The following is a 20,558-nucleotide window of genomic DNA, read 5'->3' on the forward strand; positions in this document are numbered from 1 at the left end:
GACCCAAAAAGAACCCATGGTATACACATACAACAAATGAAAGCCAAAGAAAAGTCATAACTTGCAGTATCTGTAGTTGCTCCAGGTTAATGTATTGGGGAGTAATACCAGCAAAGCCTGAGCCTGACAGCCAGGCCACTAGCATTTTCAGAGGACATGGTCCACGACAGTAGCCTACATGCATCTCCCATGACAGGTTTCTTTTACAACAACTTGCAATATCCTGCTTTTATTTACAGTAGCACATTAGAAAGACAAAGCTGAACTACAGTCTAGTATGGTAGTATAGTTATAGTGTACCTGCCATCAGAGGCTCTGTTGGAGAGATCCTTCACTTGTCTGGAAAAAAAAAAAAAGGTTGTCTCCAGCAGGGCCGGATTAACTCTAGGGGCGGGTGGAGCTGCCGCACCAGGCCCGCACCTGTAAATTGGCCCAGCTGACCCGGATTGCCTCAGTATCCGGGTCGGTGGCTGGCTGCGATCAGGCAGCGCCGTAACGGCGGCCCTCTATTCAGTCATTTTAGAGTGACGCTCGCTCCTCACTAGGGCCCCAAGAGGCCCCAGAGAGCTGCCCTCTAACATGCCTGAATAGAGGGCCGCAGTCAGTGACCGGTCGCAACAAGGCACCGGAAGCCCTCCATAATAGAGGCCCGCCGCTCTCTAACAGGCAAATGTTTGGTAGGGAAATACTAAAACCAGCTTTTTTTTTGTTATCAGTTTCCCAGTTGCAGATTTTTCACTTCCTCTCTGATAAAACTTTGACCCCAGAACAGGAAGTGCGGGGGAAGTCTTTCTAACAGGGCCCCAAATAGCAGTAAAACCCAACAGGGAGTTCTAAACTTTTCCTATTCAATCCAAAACCGTGATAAAATGTTTTTTTGGCATAGATACAATTTAAAGAGAACCCTTACCCAAATCTGTAGCTTCACCCTCTTGTCATTTCGGTACACGGTCTTCACCTTGAAGTCAATTCCCACTGTGCTAACAAAGGCAGATGTGAAAGTATCATCGGCATACCGGAAGAGAAAGGAGGTCTTCCCCACGCTGCTGTTCCCAATGATCAGAAGTTTGAACATGTAGTCAAAGTTTTGGTCCGTCACATCCTTATGTCCGAATCTTGCGTCTGTGGCTGAGGCCATCTGCAACACAAAGTCAGAAATCACTGTAAAAACTAAGAATCCCGCATGAAAAGCAACGACTACAGAAGACGCAAGATGGGATGAGAGGTGAGGTTTAACAGGGAGGGCTAAAGAAAGTTAGTGGAGCATGCCAAGACATTCCTCACGTAGGGTGCAGATCTCCACACAGGAGTGAGAGGAATGCACTGCACAGCCCAGCTACAGCTAAACAAAGACGGAGGAACTCCTATTATTCCTCCATGTCAATGGCATATTGAAGTGAAGAGCACTCATTCCACTAAGCCGTATATAAAAGTATTGTTACTGCAACATTTGAAACCATTTGACATTTATGTTTGAGAAGTGATCGTTACTAACTTGGTATTGGTAAAGTGTATCTAAAACCAAGAACAAAAACTAAAGTAATAATAAAGTCCCAAATTTTTTTAAAGTAATGAATTGAGAACAAATATACATTACCCAGCAAAAGTATTTCTGCGCATTTCCGCCCAAATGGTTACAGTCATCAAAACAGCTCATACTCTCTGATTGGCTTCCCTGAACTTCATGTTCAGTACAAGATCACCAGCAACTGTTCATCTAGTAGCACGGAGAAGGGAGGAGGAGAGGTGAGCTGGGAGAAGAGGAGTAGCTTGCCTGCGGTGCCTGTGTAATTGTGGATTGTGTAGAGATGTCACCAGCACACCAAAATCCTTCTTAGGATAAGCAAATGTTCATTCATTGAAGTTCCTTGTCATATAAACAAGCACTTTCTGGGCCACAGGCCCCGAAAGACCCTGTGTGGCCCCGAAAGCGCTTGTTTATATGACAAAGGAACTTCAATAAATGAACATTTGCTTATCTTAAGAAGGATTTTGGTGTGCTGGTGACATCTCTACACAATTGCTTATATTTGCGGCGCCATCTACAGTCACTGCGAGCACTATACTGTGTACCCTGGCAGGCTCTGCTACCTGTATGTTAAAGGGCTAGTCCATTCAGAACTGAGATTTCAGTTCGGCTGAATCACCGATTGTCAGTTTATATTTTGCTAGGATATCAGCAGTGAGAACCCTCCCACTGAAGCACCCAGCTCTGTCCTCCGACTAGGAAGATGCATTTCCTCCTACATAATAGTCATAATGCTCCTTCTGTAAAATGAACAGTAAAGCTGGCCATATACAGATTGAATTTTGGCTGTTGCGCGCTAGCATTACTCGGCTTGTCAGTTTTTTTTTCCTCCATGCCATAGTATGAAAGTCTTGTCTCCTCATCTTAGAGATGATTTATAAATCAACCTCCCAGCCATACGCTGGGTAATTGTCGTTGCCGTGTGAGGAGTTCAAAAGGAGTTGGGTTGACAATTTTAGGCAAAAAAGTAACTGCAGATAAATCAGTTGCAGTCACTGTTTGGTGATCAGGACAGCCATGTGCACAGACTGTCAGAATACAATAGCCAGTAGGGCTATTGTAGGACTAGAATGTATCCATGGAATTCATAGTCATGGACACTCATTAGAAGTCGGTCTCCTGTCTGTGCAATTTTCAAGAGAGATTCATGTAATTGTTGGTAAGGTGTAAATTAATCTGTTGCAGAATTGGCTTAGACAGAATGTTGTCTGCTAAACAATACTAAGGCCTTGTTCACACCAAATGCAGAGCAGATCTGCATGAGTTTCTGCACACGCAGTGCAGTGGGTTGTGCCGCGTTTTTGATGCGTTCCAGGACGTTTTTGGTTTAAAAAAATTAAGTTTAAAATGGGCTTTCAGTGCGTTCCAGGCGTTTTTGATGCGTTTGCATGCGTTCCAGAGCAGGTAAAATAGGGCCCGCTGCAGTTTTTTTACCTGCTCTGGAACTGCACGCTGTGATGTGAACTGGAGCTAAAAATACTATTGGAATACATTGGATGCAGTTTTGCTCCGGTCTGTAACTGCTCTGCACCTGCTACGCGTTTGGTGTGAACAAGGCCTAACACATACGTCACAATTTACTCCAACATGGAGGCCACATTTACCTCCACTTTTCTTTACACCAAAATGGCGGTAACAGCTAATAAATTAAATGGCAGCCATAGAGCTAGAACGTGATAGTTTTGCATATAAGAATTATCTGAATTTGTTGCACACGGTGGGAATAGCAGAAGTGTTGCATGGCTTTCACGAATTTGGTGCAGGCCTTTCTAACACAGTCTATCGCCAGCAAAGTCTTGCATGTGCTTTATTGAATAACCCCCTATGTGATCCATCACATTAAAAATTAAAATCAACACACCTCTGTCCATTTCACAGCATCGTTGTTTCTGGGAGTGGAAGAGTTAACGTGATATACGCAGGGTCAAAGGAGCAATTGTGCTGCCATTTAATAAAAACAGCAGATTCATTAATGAGCTTCGTTAGCTCATGATTACTCATCTACGGATATTCATGAGCTCCATGGAGCTTCCAGCCCTAATCAACATCTAATTTCTATGATTTGATGAAGGTGTAATTTAACCCTCTCCCCACAGCGGATGTAATGCATACAGAATATTATATGGTTGGAATATTTCCGTAAGAAAGATTTGAAGTCACGTAAGCCACTATTGGGACCCAGTAAATGACCAAAACTGTGGGAAAAGCCCATGAGCTAAATGAGGCTTTGAATGCTGCACCACCTACATTAACAGAAAAAGGTAGACCTGTGTTAAGCTGGCCATACACCTATAGATTATCTGCAGATTTGCTATGGTCAGATGGAAAAAGTGCAACAGATTCCTCCACCTACGCTAAACTGTGTGGCTGGAGGAATCTCCCGCTGGACAAAGCTCCAGGATATTGCTAGTCGGCCCCGGCGGCTCTCAAAATACCTGAACAATGCCTGCATCCAATCAGACTGTTCAAGTGGCTTGACAGCCAGCGGGGCCGACTAGCAAGTTACTGAAGCTTGGCCGAGTGCAGTGGGAGATTCCTCCAGCCACACAGTTTAGCGTAGATGGAGGAATCTGTTGCACTTTTTCCATCTGACCATAGAATATCTGCAGATAATCTATAGGCATATGGCCAGCTTTAGGAAGGTCCTGCTGGACTCACAGATGCATGAGCCAATACAGGCCCCGACCTCAGCCTACCTTTCAAGTAGAAGAAGTAGGCACAAGAAGCTGGAAACAATCATTTGGCACGTAAAAGAAAATGTTCTAGTTAGTTAGGTCAAGGCTGGACAAATCCCTGGAGCCAGTTACCCTATGTTCCTTAAAAGTCACTGCTGGCGCATTACTTTTGAAGTTTTCTCTAGATGATGCCAGTGGAGCTGCCTCCTGGATTGGACAGGCTGGTTCCTGAATTCTATATTCATTTGTCCACCCGAGTTAAGCTCAGATTGACCTGGTTCATCTGTTCTCCACAAAGCAGAGGCCTTCCCAGTAAAAAAGGATTAACCAGCCTGGGAAATTCACATGACGTTATAAACCAGAAGGAGCACACAGTTCTGGGCTCTTGACATATGTTGTTGCTGCTACTGGTTTAACTTCATGTGGATTTCTCAGGCTACCTTTGACTTTGAACTTGCTTGCTGATTCCGCCATTTCATTCTCTGTGTTACCAACCTCAGCGTGTATTCTGCACTACATCCTCACCTGCTGTCTTTGTGCTGTCTCTGCCGACCATGGTGTGAATTAAGACCTCACCTGTCTGGTTAATTGTGCTCCGACTCAGTGCTGCCTCTGACCTGTGCTACCCCTGGTTTCGGTACCTACGATCTAAAAAGATCATGGGATCAAGACATCCCTGCACTGACAGGCCACCAGCCTCTGCTGGTTCATTTATTCTACACTCATGCCACATCACTGCTCAAGAGTGTTGGGCTGGAGGTGCAAGGGAGGCCTCCCTCATCAGCTCAGTGTCCAACAGGAACGTGGCAGCCAGTCACAATATTACTTTGTAGTGGTTGAATCCTGCATAAGGAAGAGAGTGTAAATCTACTCTAGATACTTCCTTCTTCCTGTCGTTTTCTGTAGCACCCTCTCTTTCTTCCCAGCAACTTCTGAGAACACTAGTGCCATTCACACCTAATTCCCCCGACAAATGGTGGTTCTGCCCGAGCATAGTTCCTGACCATTGACTGTGTCTATGTGTTCCTTCAGCAATGCTAGTGGGAGTGGCCATAAAACAACTGGAATGCATTAGAATGCTTTTACTAGCGGGATAAGTAGGAAAGTGGCAAGCGACTGCTATGTAAAAAAAGACGGTAAGTTTAGGGGGGAGTTTAAGTTTAAAAAAAAATAAAAGACTGCGATTACCGAGCTCTCCTCCCAAAAATGCTTGTTGCCTTGCTGTCATATTAACCCTCTTACCTCAATATTTTAAGTCACTGACCCAGAACATATGGCAGATAAGGACTCTTTGTGATCTCTTCACTGATCCATATATCTTTTCCAGACAACAAGCATTTACAGCAGCAAGTGAGCAATGTTAATCCCCGTATTACAATAGGTTTACTTCAATGGAAACAAATTTTTGATAAGGCGCAGAAATTTAACTTAGAATGCAGATCTTGTAACTGCAAAATCAGTTTGCAAAATAAGTGACAGCTGCCGTCAATGGTGGCATAGCACTCCCAAAACAAATAAGCAGAGTAAGGCCTTGTTCACACCAAGCACCTTCTAGGAGCAGAGCAGTTACAGACCGGAGCAAAACGCATTCAATGTATTCCAATAGTATTTTTAGCTCCAGTTCACATGGCAGCTTTCCGTTCAAGAGCAGGTCCAGAGCAGGTTAAAAAAAACTGCAGCAGGCCCTATTTTACCTGCTCTGGACCACATGCAAACGCATCAAAAACACATGCAAACACCCTGGAACGCACTGAAAGCCCATTTTAAACTTTTTTTTCCTCAAAACAGCCCGGAACGCATCAAAAACGCAGCAAAACCCACTGCATTGCGTGTGCAGAAACTCATGCAGATTTGCTCTGCATTTAGTGTGAACAAGGCCTTAGTCCTTATAGACGGTGTCAAAAATGTCCAAATCGCAGTGCTGTAGAGCTATGAAGCTGAGGTAACACTGCTAAAGGCTAGTTCACACCAAGTGCAGAGCAGGTGCAGAGCGGTTGCACAATGGATTAAAACTGCGTCCAATGTATTCCAATGGTATTTTGGGCTCTAGTTCACACCAGAGCATTCAGTTCCAGAGCATGTAGAAAAACTGCAGCATTACCTATTTTTTCTGCGAACGCATCAAAAACGGCCCGGAACGCGGAAAAAAAACTGCACTGCATGTGCAAAAACTCATGCAATTCTGGTCTGCATTTGTTGGTGTGAAAAAGGACTGAATCTGATAACATGTTTGCAATAGGTCAGTGACTCCCTTCCTAGTGAAAGAGGAATAAAACTGACAGGCCTGGAGTTTTGCACCTCCAAAAACAAGTCAGCAATAGCAGCTTTGACATTCCAGCATTTCAAGTTCCCCCACAGCAAAATTCAACATTTTAAAATTACTCTGTGGATAAAATTATTGTTCAAAAACCATGCAAAAGACGACACAAGGGGAAGGAAGGGTGAAAGAAAAAAGGGGAAGGAAGGGAGAAAAAAATAGGATTTTGGTACTCACCGTAAAATCCTTTTCTCTCCGTTCATTGAAGGACACAGGGAACAGATCGGAGATCATGTACTGTAGGGACGCCACAGAGCAGTACCAAAAAAGAGGGGTGGGCCAACAGAAACAACAAACCCAACTTAAACAAAAAAAATTCCCTCAAACGGCCGCCTGCAACACTTTGCGAAGGAATTCCTTGTCCCCTGCTGTACTCCATGGTTTGATCCGCTGGGGACAAGAAATCTGACACCCCTGTAAGTGCAATTTCTGCTAATCCTTCAGCCAGTAATTTCTCTTCACTACCGCAGAGATCGGTGGAGCGGGCAGCAGGGGTCATTCGTCTTCTATGCAGGGAGCCCCTTCATTTCAACATTGATTTTTTGAGTTTTGCTTTAACATTTCCCACTGGGTAAAGAAAATGCAGAAGAATCTGTTCCATCTGCAGGCTGGCTTCACACCTATGCACCTTCATTTTTATAGCTTGAGCTCCCATTGCTCAAGCACTCCTGGAAGTAGGGACATATACAATGTGCTCCCACTGACTTCTATGGGCCCAGTAAATGACATCAATGGCCCTTAAGATGGGGTGGCTGCATTCGTTTTCATTTTTGAGGCCAAGAACCTGTTTAGCAAGTACAGAAAATGCCTGTTCATCTGGCCAAAAATTCAGTGTCCATGTCAATTCCTCCGACCTGGACAGAAAAGCAACTCAATCTTATCTTCCTTATGTAAACTATTATTTACATTAGGAGTGAACAACTCCAGTCTTCCAGTTGTTGTGGAACTACAAGTCCCATGGAGGCATTGCAAGACTGACAGTTACAAGCATGACTCCCAGAGGCAAAGGAATGTTGCCCACCCCTAAAATCACATCCCCTATGTAATGCAGATGAACAAAGCTGACATGTTTAAAGTTCATCCTAGGTAGCATCAATGGCTCACTCCATAGTCGCAGCAGGGGAGGGAGTATAGCCATTTATTTGCATAGAAAGATAACTAATGCAGCCACCACATCTTGGGAAAGGTAAGCTGCAACTTATTTTTGTGTTCTGGTTTTACACATGCTTTATAGGCCAACTCTAGTCAAAAAGTTGTTTTTAATTTTTGGGTGAAGTAGAAAGTTTAGAACCTCTTCCAGGTTTTTACTGCTGCCTGAATTTAATCCTCTCTCCTTGACACCATGTGTGCCGCCCCAATGGGCATAGAAGTTCATTTAGATAGAAGGTTATATAGATTGTTTTCCCTATACCTTTTCCTAATGACGTTTTTATATGTCTAGTTCCTATGCTGCCATCTAGTGGCCTTTGTGATATTGCACCTGTTTTTCTGTATGACAGTTGCTCTGTATGTAAGCCCCACCCTTCGTTTTTGTTGTCAGTTTTCCTGTGTCATGGCAACAGCTAAAAGCCACCTGTAATCAGGAGACATGTACTCTGCATAGCACGCTAGGAAAGGCATCATTTTTTTGAGCGCACAATACTGAAACCATTCATCTGCTGTTCCCATCATCTGCTGTAACCCTGATGTTAAAAAATAAAGCACCTCTTTTGGATGAAACGGTATTGACGAGTTCAGCTATCTGACAAGGATTGTCCGCAGTGAGTATATCTGCTTATACAGGCCAGGCATAGAGGTCTCAGCAAGGGATATATCGCTATCACAACAATCGGAGTCAGAATACCATGAAACACAGGTTGTCACCAAGACTGGAAGACGCAGGAAATCGTACGCTGAGAGACACAGACAGCAATGAAAACCTGTGTTACAACTAGGGTTGCCACCTTTTCTTCAAGTGAAACCCGAACACTCTAGCTCCACGCGCTGCAATTTTTAAATTTTTTGGGGAGAATATAGTGGAGAGAGCAAGGAGAGTCAAGACAGGAAAGAGAGCAAGGGAAAGTCAGCCGGGGAGGAAGTAAGGAGACCGGCTATAGACAACTACAAATCCCAGCAATACATTATACAGCAATACAAAATAATATGAAGAGACATACTTTGTGTTGCTCTGGCAGCCTGATGTCTCCAGGGTCCCATGTGGCCTGTACGGGCTCTCACAAGGTTGTGCACACTCTCAGGTGGACTCTGCAGGCTCTCAGATAGACTGCACGGACCCTCTGGTGGGCTGCGTGGGCTCTCAGATGAGCTATTATATGTAAATATTACAGCCTAGTCTAGTTTTCAGTGGGGAGCCAGTAGCCATCTTAATTTTTTGTTGCCCCGGTCTGCCTGACATGTTTTGTCCGGGTTTCAGCTGCTATGTTCAGCCTTCAAAACCAGTCCTGGACAGGTGGCAACCCTAGTTACAACCCCGTACCAGTCTATACAAAACAGTGTTGGCTGTGGATAGGCTCCAAGGGTCAATACTTAAAAAAAAAAAATGATTGATAAAATTAGACATTGCCACCATCATCACTGGACTATACACTCAAACAGTTCTATGAAACAAGATGCCAAATAAATTCTACATTGTAAAAAAAATAAATAGTATGCCACGGACATGAGGTTCATTTCAGAATGACGCAGTTGACAAATTAATAATTCAGCTGGATACAAATGCTAGCCCTCTATTTTTATGTTTTTCACCTTTTCCATAGACACCATTTAAAAAGGTCACGCTTCTAAGGGCGGATCATGCTCTCCATACCAGTTGTCATGCCGATGGAACAGGGCTGCTTTTTTTTTTCCTGATCTGCTTATTCACTTCATTGGCTACAGGGAACGTCTACCTTCTGCATGTCTATGAAGCAGACCTGCGTAGGTTATCAATCTCCCTGATGAATCGGTATTACACTTCTTCCAAGTAATTCACACAAACTCTTGTGAAATCAGCACAGCTTTTAAAATTGCTAATAAGAATTGTGTCATGATGTGTTTTCACAATCTCCTCTTTTTTGGAATGAGAAATTCTCGCTGTGAAATGGGATGTCGAAAGCGGATTTTGTATACTCATATCCGCACAGCGCAGGCCACCATTGTTGTTTACAAATTAAGGGTCAGTTCACTAAAGCATAGTACATAAAAGTTACTTTGATTCCTGTGAGATATATTCTGCTTTTTCCAATTATTTCAGTTTTATTCTATATTTCAAACAAAGGCACACACAAAAAAAAGAAACACCTTGCTTCAAGAAGAACTCTGGGTAAGTGTGTATTAGCCCCCTGCAGTGGGTCTAGGGAGGAAAATAACAGTTATACTCACCTGATCCTCCGAGCTGGCTGGCTCTGACAGCACTTCCTCCAGCGATGATATATCCCTCGGCGTCCTCACATCCTATACACTGTGGATAGAATGTGAGGACTTGGACTTCAGACCACTACAGCAGAGGGGGAGCAAAGGCTGGAAAGACCGGTCAAACAACAAGTCGGCTTGGAGGATCGGGTAAATATTTTTTTTTTTACATTTTCCTCCCTAAACCAAAAGCAGTTAAGCCTTACAGTGCGGGGATAGCCCCACTGCAAGGGTTAATTTTTTTAAATGCCCAGAGTTCTTCTTTAAATATATTCCTAAATAGCCACAAAGCATATAAATCCACTTTGTGCGCACCAAATGTCATAGCAAACCCTAATATTGCATTGTGAAAGTGGCAGTGACATCATAGCTGTGCTGCACATAGCCTGTGCAGAAAGAAGATGTGTGGGAGGGGCCAGTAAGGCCCACCCACTAGGCCGCCTACAGAAAGCTACAGGAGGAGGCGGAGACAAGACCAGTCACCCTGCACAAGGAGAGCGAGCAGCAGTGACTGGTCTTTATTACAGGAATGTCCTGCACAGACGCAACGTTTCACACTAGATTACTACACAGAGCTGGAAGAAATACACAAAGCACGTCAGGATTCCAGTAAGAATACACACAGCTCTTATACTTGGACAAAATTTGCTCGTTGTGGAGTTCAGCTTTAAGGCAGTTATAAACCTCAGTTTAAAATCATCTAAGTGCATTCCAGGTACATAAACACAGAAGATGTTCAAAGTCTCACAGTTGTTCTTTACAAAGCAGCTGCATGGCCTGAGTAGAAAGGCCTGTCCCCTACCAACATGCTGCAGAGTGGGACCCTTGTCGTTTCTGTGGAAGCAGTGGTCTCTTGACCGACTCGGAGCTAGAGCTCTCCAATAATCAGATAGCATGAACTTTGCTGATTGCAGAGCTATAAGCCTGATTCAGCAGAGGGCATGTCAGACCTCTGCAGAGACACCACTGCTGCTACCACACACACAGCAAGGCTCCCCTCTCTGCAGGCCTTTCTACTTAGGATGCAGCATCCATACACACAGAATAAAGGATACAGAGAATTATATCCACCGCCTAGTTACAGAGTCCTATAATATATTATATTAGAACTTGAAAGAAAACCCACAGATGACCACAATGTTACTAAAGACCAATAGAGACCGCCAACATTCCACCAAAGATAACTTACACCAACCAACATGTTGCAAGAAGTTTGCTATATTTAATATACAAACATGTCAGTAAAAATGTAAATTTTTTGGTATTAGTTTATTTGTTGCTATAGTCCCTCTGCTCAGCAGTTCTGCTCCTGACTATATACATTTAAATTTGCTTTTAAACAAGAAGTCACCATTTTTTCTCATGAAGCTAGGAAAATAGGCAGAACGTTCTGCTAGCCCCAAAAGCCTTGTGAGTTGTTCAGCTCAGGTGGGGAGACACACATTCTATTTACACAAGCAACAAATGCTCTTATGTGTTAAGAGCAGTCAAATGTTATCCTTATAAGAAATAAAGTGTAAAAATGATTATAAAATGTAAAAAGAAAGCAATATGTATGCTGATATTGCTGACTGTGAAAATACTAGTCCACTGGCTGTGTCTTGCTTCAATACTATGAGTCACTGATGGGCTCTTTAAAAAAGAAAATATTTTTTTTTTAAATCAGCTCAAATACATGACACAGCCGTAAACCAGCCTGAACTAAACTGATATAATTACTGCTTACCTAGCAGCAGACTAGAAATAAATCCAGCTCTACAGACACCAGATGGGAAGCTGAAAATGCTTCTGTGTTGATCACCTGCAGCAAGCAACTAACAACAATGTGTACAGGTGGAATCTGATGAATTAACGGACGAAAGCACTAATGTGTCAATTCTGCATTGTACAGGGGATCAGTATCCGAGTGGTAAAATTCCATTAACTGCTAGGTGTAAAGTGTTTAGACAGGAGACGTATGGAGATTTTCAGATGTGCATATGTACATTCATGGCTAAAAATATTGGCACCCCTGCATTAGTGTCGGATAATACACCACTTTGAAATTGTTGCAATTACAAATGTTAAGGCATTTTTGTGTTTATTCCTTTTGTTTGAATTGGTAGGATACAAAAAAAAAAAGTGGAGACAAAAAAAAAGCCAAATCTGAAACATTGCACGCGAAAGGCCAAAAATGCACTGGACAAAATTATCGGCACCCTCAATTAATATTTGGTAGCACACAGCCCTTGGAAAAAATAACTGAAGCCAATGGCTTCCTGTAACCATCAATGAGTTTCTTACACCTCTCTACAGGAATTTTGGAGCACTCTTCTTTCACCAACTGCTCCAGGTCTCTCCGATTGGAAGGATTCCTTTTCCCAATTGCTGTTCTGAGATCTCTCCACAGGTGCTCTATGGGATTCAGATCTGGACTCATTGCTGGCCAGTACTCTCCAGTGCTTTGTCTGAAACCATTTTTATGTGCTTTTTGGCATTGTCCTGCTGTAAGACCCATGCCCTCTTAAGGTGGCCATACACTTTACAACCATCGCAAGACCTTAGTTTTGCGATGGTTGTAAAGTAATTTAAAAAACGTACGATCTGCCCATCTTGGACAGGCAGATCGTACTTGCGATCTTCGCAAGCCCGACCCCGAGGGGCGGGCTTCCGATGACCGCAATGCTGAACGGGCAGTGTGAGCTTGCGCACACCGGCCCGTGCGGCATTGATCTTACGATCATGCTAAAAACCAGCCGAAAATCGTACGATTCTCGGCTGGTTTTCTAGCATGCTCCTTAGACAAAAGACGTGCGACCGTACAGTAAAAACGGTCGCACGCCTTCCATACACTTTGCGATCGTACGATCGCGGGATTTCCCACGATTATCGTGCGATAATCGCACAGTGTATGGGCACCTTTACAAACTTTCTATAAAATCTTGGAATGCAAATATTTCTTGCAATTTGAAGAAGCTGCCAATAATTTTGTCTAGTCCATTTTTTGAGTTTTGCTTGGAATGTGTCAGATTTGGCTTTTTTCTCCCGTTTTTTGTGTCATACCAATACAGACAAAAAAAAAACACAAAATGCCTAAGCATTTGTAATTGCAGCAATTTCTGGCTCAAAGTGGAGCATTATCTGACAGAAATGCAGGGGTGCCAATATGTTTGACCATGACTGTATACAAGGGACACAGAGTACATACCTGTATCAGTTTAGCATATGATATGCGACTAGCACTACATGGCAATAGATTGTACTGTATATTATCATCAAGCCCAGAACCAAACACTGCATACAGTACTCCCCCCAACGGTCCCTCATTTGGAACCAAATTCCTGTGTCCTTTGTTCCTCAATTGTCCCTCATTTTGGTCTGATGTAAACAGCTCCACAATAAGGTTCTATTTAAAGTGACACTAAACTCAGGAGTTAAATCTTAAAAATACATTAAAGTTCCCTATTAACAAAAATGTAACCAATTTGTGTAGATCCTCAAATCATCTCTGAATTGGTGGTGACACTGTGCTTTCTTCTGGAGGGTGGCTACTTGTGTTCCCCATGGTCCCTGTATGTTGTAAAGTAGCCTCCACTCCAAGCTCGCTCCTGTGATGGACTACAATCTCAGGTTTAGTTTACTAATTTGGAAGGACAGTGTCAGCAGGAATTCAGAGATGATTTGAGGATCTACAGCCAAGTGGTACACAAATAAGATATAAGCTAAAAGGTACTTAATTGAATTTTTAAGCTGAGTGTTGCTAAAGCTGAGTTTAGCAACACTTTAACTAGCAAAAGTGTTATTCTGCAATAAATCTTCACCTCATCTCTTGCGATTTCAAACAGCTTATACAAGATATAAGACAGATATAAGAAAAAGTAATGGTTTAACTAATCATTTTTGGCATTGAATGATCAGCCATAACATTATGACCACTGAGAGGTGACGTGAACACCATTGATCATCTCATTACAATGGCACCTGAAGGTGGGTGGGATACATTAGGCAGCAAATTAACATTTTGTCCCCAAGGTTGATGTGTTGGAAGCAGAAAAATGGGCAAGCGTTAGATTTGGGACACATTCCCAAGGGCCGAATTGGGGTGGCTAGACAACTGGGTCAGGGCAACTTTAAAACTGCAGCTGTTGTGAGATGTTCTTGGTCTGCAGTGGTCAGGACTTATGAAAAGTGGTCCAAGGAAGGAAAACTGGTGATCCGGTGACAGGGTCATGGGCAGCCAAGGCTCATTGATGCTTGTGGGGAGCGAAGGATGGCCCATGTAGCCTGCTCAAATAGAAGAGCAACTGTAGCTCAAACTTCTGAAAAAGTGAATGTTGCATAAGGGGCTACATAGCCGCAGACCGTTCAGAGTGCCCATGCGGATCCCTGTCCACCACCAAAAGTGTCTACATTGGGCACACGAGCATAAGAACTGGACCACAGAGCAGTGGAAGATGGCCTGGTCCGATGAATTAGATTTTCCTTTACATTGTGTGGGTGGCAGGCTGCATGTGTGTCGCTTACCTGGGGAAGAGATGGCTCCAGGATGCACTATAGAAAGTAAGCCAGCAAAGGCAGTGTGATGCTTTGGGCAATGTTCTGGTAGGAAACCTTTGGTCCTTATGTGGATGGTACTTTGACACGTACCACCTACCTAAAAAACATTGTTGCTGACCAAGCCGGCTTTCCAGCCAATCATTTTTGAGCTGGCCAAACAGCCGGCTCAATGTTAATTGACTGGGAAGCTTGCTTCCCGGCCAATCAGCATTGAGCAGGCCAAACAGCATGGGGGGAAGCCGCTCCATGCTAACGCAAGTACCAAAAGATAAATAGCGGTACTTGTACTCTATATTGAAAAACCGGTATCGGTGCATCCCTACACTATATAAATCTGTTGAACAATCTCTGTACAATCGCCTTTAGATTTTAGAGCAAGACTATGTAACCAAAACCTTGTAACACAAGGACAAACCTAATTCATTTAATTTGTATGAAAATCAGGGCAGGCCCTTGGACTACATAGTTATACAAGCCCTTACAGTTATGTTTACAAACAGCTGGCTCCAACTCTTTCATCTCGGCTTCCCTTAGCTTCCAGTACAAGATCAAAAGGGACAGAACAGTCTCTTGCAGCTGTCCATCTACTAGCTGGGAGAAGGGAGAAAGGAGGATCAAGAAGTAGGGTAGCGATTTTCCCTGCTGTGCCTGAGGAAATGCACGCAGCTTACTAGCACACACAAGGGTGGCTCCATATGACCCTGCAAGGGAAAGGAGCCACCCTAAAACCAGATATCTGGTTCATGCCCAGGGGATTATTCTACAGGAATCAAACTTTTAAACATCAAGGAGCACAATCCATTGTAAGTGATTTCATCAGCATTTAAAATAGCATAAAAGCATTTGGGCTTTAAAATCACTTTAATGGTAGAACTAAAACAGTTTCTACAATCAGTTTTTATATAGTCGGCCTAACAAAAGATTGTACAATCAGACTAACAGGGGTTGTGACCTTTAGGCTGGATTCACACTGTTCTGTGTACCTACAGTACATGTGGTAATGCACATGGCTGGGTAAGTGTGAATGGGCCAATATAGTTTACCTTTTCCTTTTGCTGCATGAAAATGGGGGCACAGCTTCCAGAGCAGGGGCATCCCGAGGCCGGGTGTCACCCGGAGCGGCTACCAGGTGATACACCGCCCCCCGTAACATCACCGTGTATGCGCGTGACATCACCATGCACATGCGCGATGATGCCATTGCGCGGCGATCTTATTGATACCTGCCGGTGGCCATCTTGGTGATGGACGCCTGCAGAGAGAGGAGGGGACAGTCACCCGACGGGATAAGGTATGCCGCCGGGTCCCCTCCTCTCTCCTGCAACTGTCGGACGCTGGGTCCATGACCGAGTGCCCGACTTTTGGAGTGACACCATAATGACTGTCAGTCATTTTGGTGTCACCCCTCCAATGGTGTCACCCGGGTGTGACGCCACTGTTCCAGAGGTCTATTCCTTGTTAAAGTATACCTCCAGCCTCAAATGTTTTTGGTTTTGGATACAGAGGGAAAGGGTTAAAACTTCTGACCAGTGGGGAGATTTACACTTACTTCCTATTCTGTCCGATACTTATCACTGGTACAGGAAGAAAACCTCCAAGGAGGGGCACAGACAGCAATAATCACTCTTAGTTACTAGGGGGAACCTCTTAGTGTTGGAGATCTTTCCTCGGTTCCTGTCCAGGTAAGAATGCCATCACTAGGATAAGATGCGAGGGGAAAGCTCTTCAATAAAGCCTCAGACAACAAAAACCTTAAAATAATCCACAGCGAACACCGCTCACATTCCAAAAGTAGACTTGGCAGCAGAGGGAGCCCTGAGGGCAGACTCCGGATTGCTTTACCCTGCAAAGATGCGCCCCTCCTTCCCCGACGTATTTGACAAAATCATCTTCGCTCTCCATCGGCACCCGCAATGCCTTTCCTGGGCAGTGGAGCCCTGGAACACCATTATGGGCATCGGCAGAGAGAGAGAACATCGAACATCTCTTCACTGATCTCCTCCCTGCTGAATGAACGTGGAAGTGACAACGATTTCATAATTTACAGTCGGAACAGCCAGAGAGGCCGGGAAAGAAGCTGATCAAGCACAACTTCAATAGGCTGCAAAAGGTGACATTAGGGTTCTAATAGACCCCCTAATGTCTCCTTAAAGAGGACCTGTCATTGCTAAAGTGCTATCACATAAAAGGGACTTGTGAGCAACTCAGTTAAAAGTAAAAAGGTTAAAAAGGAGCCCACTGCACGCAAAGACATTTTGTATAGATGAATCTCAGCCTAGTGCCCTGCTACAGTATCACACATGTTCGAATGCCAGACCCAATTTATTTTCCATGGTAAATACAGGCTGTGATGCAAACAGAGTGGATTCCAGCAGTAGGGCACTTCTTTGTGCTCAGTCTGCACTGCATGCTGAACCAGATCCATTCAGCTGGAGTTTACCGAGGACGGAAGACACACACACACACACACACACACACACACACACACGCTATTGCAATGACAGCTACAACCACTTGATGCATCTGAAAATATACCTCTGTATTGCCAGTGTCCCAGAGACCCAAATCAGAGTCTACAAATAATATCTAATCATACAAGAAAACAAACTCGCTACACTGTACATAATGCGCAGTGGGATTAATAAACTACTGGTAAGGACCAGATGCTTAAAAATGGATTACGAAATCTGCAAACTTCAGGTCACTTCCAGTAAACACTTCAGATTAAGCTTTTGATTAGCAGTATAAAAGACACAATTAATAATGAGACGTACTTTCAGAAAACGGTCAAGACTGCCATTTCTGTTTCTTTCAAGTACTGGTAAATAAAACCTTTAAATCCCCCGAGTGGTTTACTAATTAGCTGACGTCAGCCATCACCAACACACTCGCCTTGTAGGCCGGTTAGTTAACCCTTGCAGCTCCATATTCACTTAATGTAGGTATAAGCGGCACAGCACCCTGCAGAACAAGCATAAACATCATGTGGCAATTTCCTTAGAGGTTACACACATATATGAAACAAGGAAGGAGGAGGTAAAGGCAACATAGACAAATGCAACAAGTGTACCCGATTTTAAATGAAATATAAATTTTAAAGTGAACCTGTCATCAACACAATATGAACCAGCATTAGCTTGGAATAGAAGACACCTGAAGGGCCTGTGTCAATGGGCTTTTGTTGGCATCAGAACGGCTGGTTGCGCCATACAAGTCAATAGGAATGGAAAAGCAACTTGTACGTTGATGCAGCTTAGGAGGTGGTCAGGTCAACTGAATATCAAATAAACCTGTTAATTAATTCTGAACGATCTGAGTAGGAAATGTGTGTGGGCTTGGTGCAAACCATGCTTGCCTGAGCCCTCACCAAAATGTCAATGACCCCCCCCGTCCAATCATCTGTGGCAGGGGCATTCACTGCCCCCTTTGTTACCTGTAGCTGTAGGGTGGAGAATGCCCCGGTCATAACGGATTGGGCCAACTTGGTTTACACCAAGCCAACACACAGCCCTAGGCCTGAGAATTGTCTGAATCTGATCTTAAATTCCAGCTGAATTCATTTGAACGTAAGCCGCTTTTGCCTGTCCCCCTTCAGTTATGGTCACGTAACCTCCATTGACTTAAAAGTAGTTGCAGCAACCCCAAAGAGGCATATTCAGTGTGTAAATGCTGACATTTTGTTGCCACCATCAGGACCAGTCAGGGAAAATAGCGCGTAACTACCATTCAGTGAAGTCAGGACATGCATTCCTGTTCCAAGATAGTGACTCACTAAAAGGAGGAATGAAAAGAAGAATCACCGGCACTCCAACAGTGAAACAGTACGTCTTTTTATTGTAGCATGTTCACATTATCACAAAGCAAACAACGTTTTGTGGCCACGTGGGGTGCCTTCATCAGACTAACACCGTTTCACTGTTGGAGTGCTGGTGATTCTTCTTTTCATTGCTCTTAATGTGGCGCCATCCGCTAATCACTGCAGCATCCACCATCGTTCCATTTGTGATCCTATGGCCAAGAGTGTGATGGAATATACTTATCAGATCGCCAAAAGGAGGACGACAAGATCAAAGCTTGGACCTGGACAATGGCAGCTTCTATACCTCTTGTGACATCTTCACTTAAAGTAACCCTGTAAATATAATCTAATGCAGGTGTCTGCACATACTCTATTGAGGTTTACCCTTAAAACCAGAGAGTTCAATTTATAAATGTTATCCTGAAGCTCAGACAACTGACCTCTTGCAACCCAATTTCCACTCTCAACCAACAAAGAGGTTTGCATGCCGGAGCTCTGACTCTGGTGCGGAAAGTCAATATTTGAATACCGAGTTGGGTTAGAGCTGGATTGCCATCACCCGAGCCTGTAGGCATGCAACCTTCTGGTGCCCAAAGCAATACCTCCATTCAAGGTTTACCTCTACATGTAATGTTTTACGTTGCGCATAACTTTGTTTTACTGCTCCTAACGGACTTTAAATATTGTGACAATTCCCTAAAAGGTTTATATTGGTTTAATAAATACATGCAACCAATATAAAGTTTTCTGAGGATGGTCGCAAATGGGAGGATGATAATTCTATTAATAAATGCGATTCATCATTCACAGAGCTCCACGCGTGTTACGTGGTAGGAATTGGTTCCTGATCCCTGAACTGGGTTACTTCTGTTTTCTCTGCTTCATATCTCACCAATTATATTTAAAACTTCCAAAGCTGACCGGTGGCTGAAACCTTGAAGTGCTGACACCTTGACATGTTAATAATAAATAATATTACGGTATACAGGATTTATATAGCACCAACAGTTTATAACATTATAATTACAATTCAAGACACAATGGCAAGGAGGGCCCTGCCCGTGAGGGCTTACAGTCTAAGGGAGGGGGGGGGATAGGCTTCCCTGAAGAGATGAGTCTTTAGTGATTGCCTAAAGGCAGCCAGAGTAGGAGATAGACGGACAGGTTGTGGTAAGGAGTTCTAAAGAATGGGAGAGATTCTAGAGAAGTCGTGGAGGTGAGCATTGGAGGTGTTGACGAGGGAGCTAGAAAGCAGGAGGTCTTGGGAGGAGCGGAGGGGACGGTTAGGGTGATCCTAACATGTCAATTGTTTCGTATGGCAGAGAGTGGGCGTTTTCTGTGATACCTCCTCTGCCCAAACCAGTAAACTTATAGGGTTCCCAGGTCATTGGATAACTGACAAATGGGAGTGGGGTGTCCAGGGCACTACAGATATGCATTAATTATAAACTCAAAGTCTAAACAGCTTGACAGAAATGTGCCTTTAACTGCATAACACTAAACAGCATTTGAAAAGCTTATATAGAAATACACAAAGTGCGCTGTATTCAATGCTAGACAAAAACAAGACACACAATGCTAAAGTGTGAACCTGTATTTGCAAAAAAAAAAAAAAGGTATTCAAGTTAGATAAGTAATGGATGGTGGGCACTATAATGAGATCATATCTTGCTTGTCACAATCAGACTGCTAGCAGAGTTGCTAGTGTCCATAGAAAAGTCCACACTGATCTATTGCCAGGTTCGGGGGCTATCAAGTGGGGTGTGAAGGGGACACATCTTAATCCATGCAAATACCAGCTTTCAGAAAGTCGCTATCTGCATAAAACTATCCAGAGGCGTCATCAGGAAGCCAACTGTGATAAGCAAAGCACATTCCAACACACAAGTATTATCCTTAGCTGATACGAATACATTTTTTGCCCAGTACAGGTACACTTTAATTGTGCTGATATATGTATTACAGATGTCAGACTGTGGAACACATTGTTGACTTCAATAAGCACATGACATCTCGTTACTTCCAACAAAAGTTATGATAGCATTTCTCAACCTTTTGACCCTGGAGGAACCCTTAAAAACATTTTCAGGTCCTAGGGAACCCCGATAAATATTATAACTATAGATCATGGTATATTAGTGTGGTTAGAAAATTGTAGATAGATATAAAAAAATTAAATAATGTGCTGTACCTAGAGAATGTCACACCAAGAATGGATCACCCCCTCCCCATTTTCCTATATCAACCTTTTTTTTTGTCACAGCACTCTTTAAAAGTATGACAAATCTTGAGGCACCCGGTCCGGGCTTAAAA

General features: G+C 43.5%; 1 protein-coding gene across 1 annotated transcript in view; it reads right to left on the reverse strand.

The window, feature by feature from the left end:
* The window catches only part of RAB3B (RAB3B, member RAS oncogene family), a 57,644-nt gene that overhangs the window by 35,749 nt on the left and 1,337 nt on the right, over positions 1 to 20,558 (reverse strand). Inside the window, exon 2 of the mRNA XM_018552454.1 lies at positions 911 to 1,138. Coding sequence (XP_018407956.1) covers positions 911 to 1,138 — 228 coding nt within the window. The remainder of the gene's footprint in view (positions 1 to 910; positions 1,139 to 20,558) is intronic.

This window comes from Nanorana parkeri, unplaced genomic scaffold, assembly GCF_000935625.1.
Source record: "Nanorana parkeri isolate BGI_ZX_2015 unplaced genomic scaffold, ASM93562v1 scaffold89, whole genome shotgun sequence".
Taxonomy (NCBI): Eukaryota; Metazoa; Chordata; class Amphibia; order Anura; family Dicroglossidae; genus Nanorana; species Nanorana parkeri.